Source organism: Pygocentrus nattereri, chromosome 6, assembly GCF_015220715.1.
Source record: "Pygocentrus nattereri isolate fPygNat1 chromosome 6, fPygNat1.pri, whole genome shotgun sequence".
NCBI lineage: Eukaryota > Metazoa > Chordata > Actinopteri > Characiformes > Serrasalmidae > Pygocentrus > Pygocentrus nattereri.
The window spans coordinates 22,643,401-22,645,196 of record NC_051216.1 but is presented as its reverse complement, the minus strand read 5'-3'; the positions used below and the strand labels follow the sequence as shown (position 1 = coordinate 22,645,196).

General features: G+C 44.9%; 1 protein-coding gene across 1 annotated transcript in view; it reads left to right on the top strand.

The window, feature by feature from the left end:
• Window positions 1-801: 801 nt before the first annotated feature.
• The window catches only part of dlx2a (distal-less homeobox 2a), a 2,999-nt gene continuing 2,004 nt past the window's right edge, over window positions 802-1,796 (top strand). The window contains exons 1-2 of the mRNA XM_017692197.2: window positions 802-1,295; window positions 1,650-1,796. The exon at window positions 1,650-1,796 is cut by the window's right edge and continues 38 nt beyond it. Of these exons, the coding sequence (XP_017547686.1) occupies window positions 977-1,295; window positions 1,650-1,796 (466 nt within the window). The 5' untranslated portion in view covers window positions 802-976. The remainder of the gene's footprint in view (window positions 1,296-1,649) is intronic.

Sequence of the window (1,796 nt, the reverse complement as noted above, 5' to 3'; positions counted from 1 at the left end):
ATATTAACGCATCTTAGTTTTCATATCAAAGTAATCTGTCAAAGTAAAGGTAATTTCAAAGGCACAGAAATGCTGAAAGGTCAATGCATTATGTTGTGGTGGATTAAATGTACTGAGAATCACACATACATGCTATAGTTTATCGTGTGATATAGCCTGTTTAAAGCAAAAGAGTGGTTTATAAATGTTGCCATATGATGTTTGGTTCTAGATTTTTATTATTAAATCTCACCTTGATTCAGGATGGAAGGGGTATGAGCGCTGAAGGTCTTGTTTGTATCGCTTTTTTGGGGGGTTGTTCTGGCCGACAGATGTCGCACCTGGGCCAAATGCTTGGCCTTTAACACCGGAGTAAGTGATGCAGTCAGTAAAGTGGAGTAAGGGCAGAGTGAATCACAACATTACGTACGTTACGCTGCCTCTGTAATTCACAGAGACAGATGCGCTCTTTTCAGTTCACTTCTCTAAACTAGCTTTTAAAATAAAGATAAATAAACTGTTGTCTTACTTGCGTGCTGCTGTGTTTGCTTCTTTCTTTCTTTCATTCTTTCTTTTCGTCTTTCTTTGTGTGGTTCTTTCTTTCTTTCTCTCTTTCTTTCTTTCTTTCTTTCTTTCTTTCTTTCTTTCTTTCTTTCTTTCTTTCTAAACTTATCTATACTGTACTCTTTATCAGTCTAGCTCAGCTGGGCCGTTGTCTGTGAACTCCTCGTCCATTGGCTGCTGGTCGCTCGCGACTTCATCCTCCCACGTGACGCAGGATAAATGCCGCGCACTGCCGCCTCTGCTGACAGACAATCACGGATCTGGGGTCGGAAAACACCGCCGCTGCTTCTCCAGCACTCGAAGGAATGACACCTAACACAAAAAACTTATTCAGCTAACTGATCGTGAGCTTTTCCTGTTTTTTTTCTCCTCCTGTTTTTATTGGATGAGTGCCTGTAAATCATTTCTGCGCTTTTTAGTTTGAACAGTAACCATGACTGGAGTTTTCGACAGTCTCAACACAGATATGCATTCCAACCAGATTACCTCGAGCAGTTACCACAGCTTGCACAAATCCCAGGAATCCCCTACTTTACCCGTGTCCACGGCCACGGACAGCAGCTACTACACGAACCAGCAGGCTGGACACTGCGCAGGCTCGCCCTACGGACAGCTCGGCGCCTACCAGTACCACAGCAACGGCATGAGCGGCGTGCAGTACGGCAACAAGTCGTACGACCTGGGATTCAACAGCTCTTTCAGCCCGTACGGCACCTACGGCTCGAGCACTTCACCCACTCCGGCAGACGCAGGTAACAGCAGCCGAAACAAACCTCTTCATTCTCCTATTTATTCAGCCCGTTACTGCTGTTCCGCAGGAAAAAGTACAGATATTGTGGTCGTAATTTTGCAGCTAAGCTAATTCGTCTTCTTATTTTTCACAGCTTTTGCTTTAGAGCTGTTTTTAATGTTACTGCTGTTGAAATAACTCGTAATGCACCTCATTAAAAGCTCTTCTCCTAAGCTTTTGTCTGAAACATTAATGTAACTAGTTAGCGTGGAATTAACGCCCACTGCGCTGAGGCTAATTCAGCTGTCCCACTATGTTTTTAAGGCTTTCTGTGGGAAAAGCTGCGGACTGAGGCTGTTTTTAACTGTGATTGCAGAAAAGGAGGAGAGTGAGCCTGAAATCCGGATGGTGAACGGGAAGCCAAAGAAAGTGAGAAAACCTCGGACGATCTACTCGAGTTTCCAGCTCGCCGCGCTGCAGAGGCGCTTCCAGAAGACGCAGTATCTGGCGCTGCCGGAGAGAG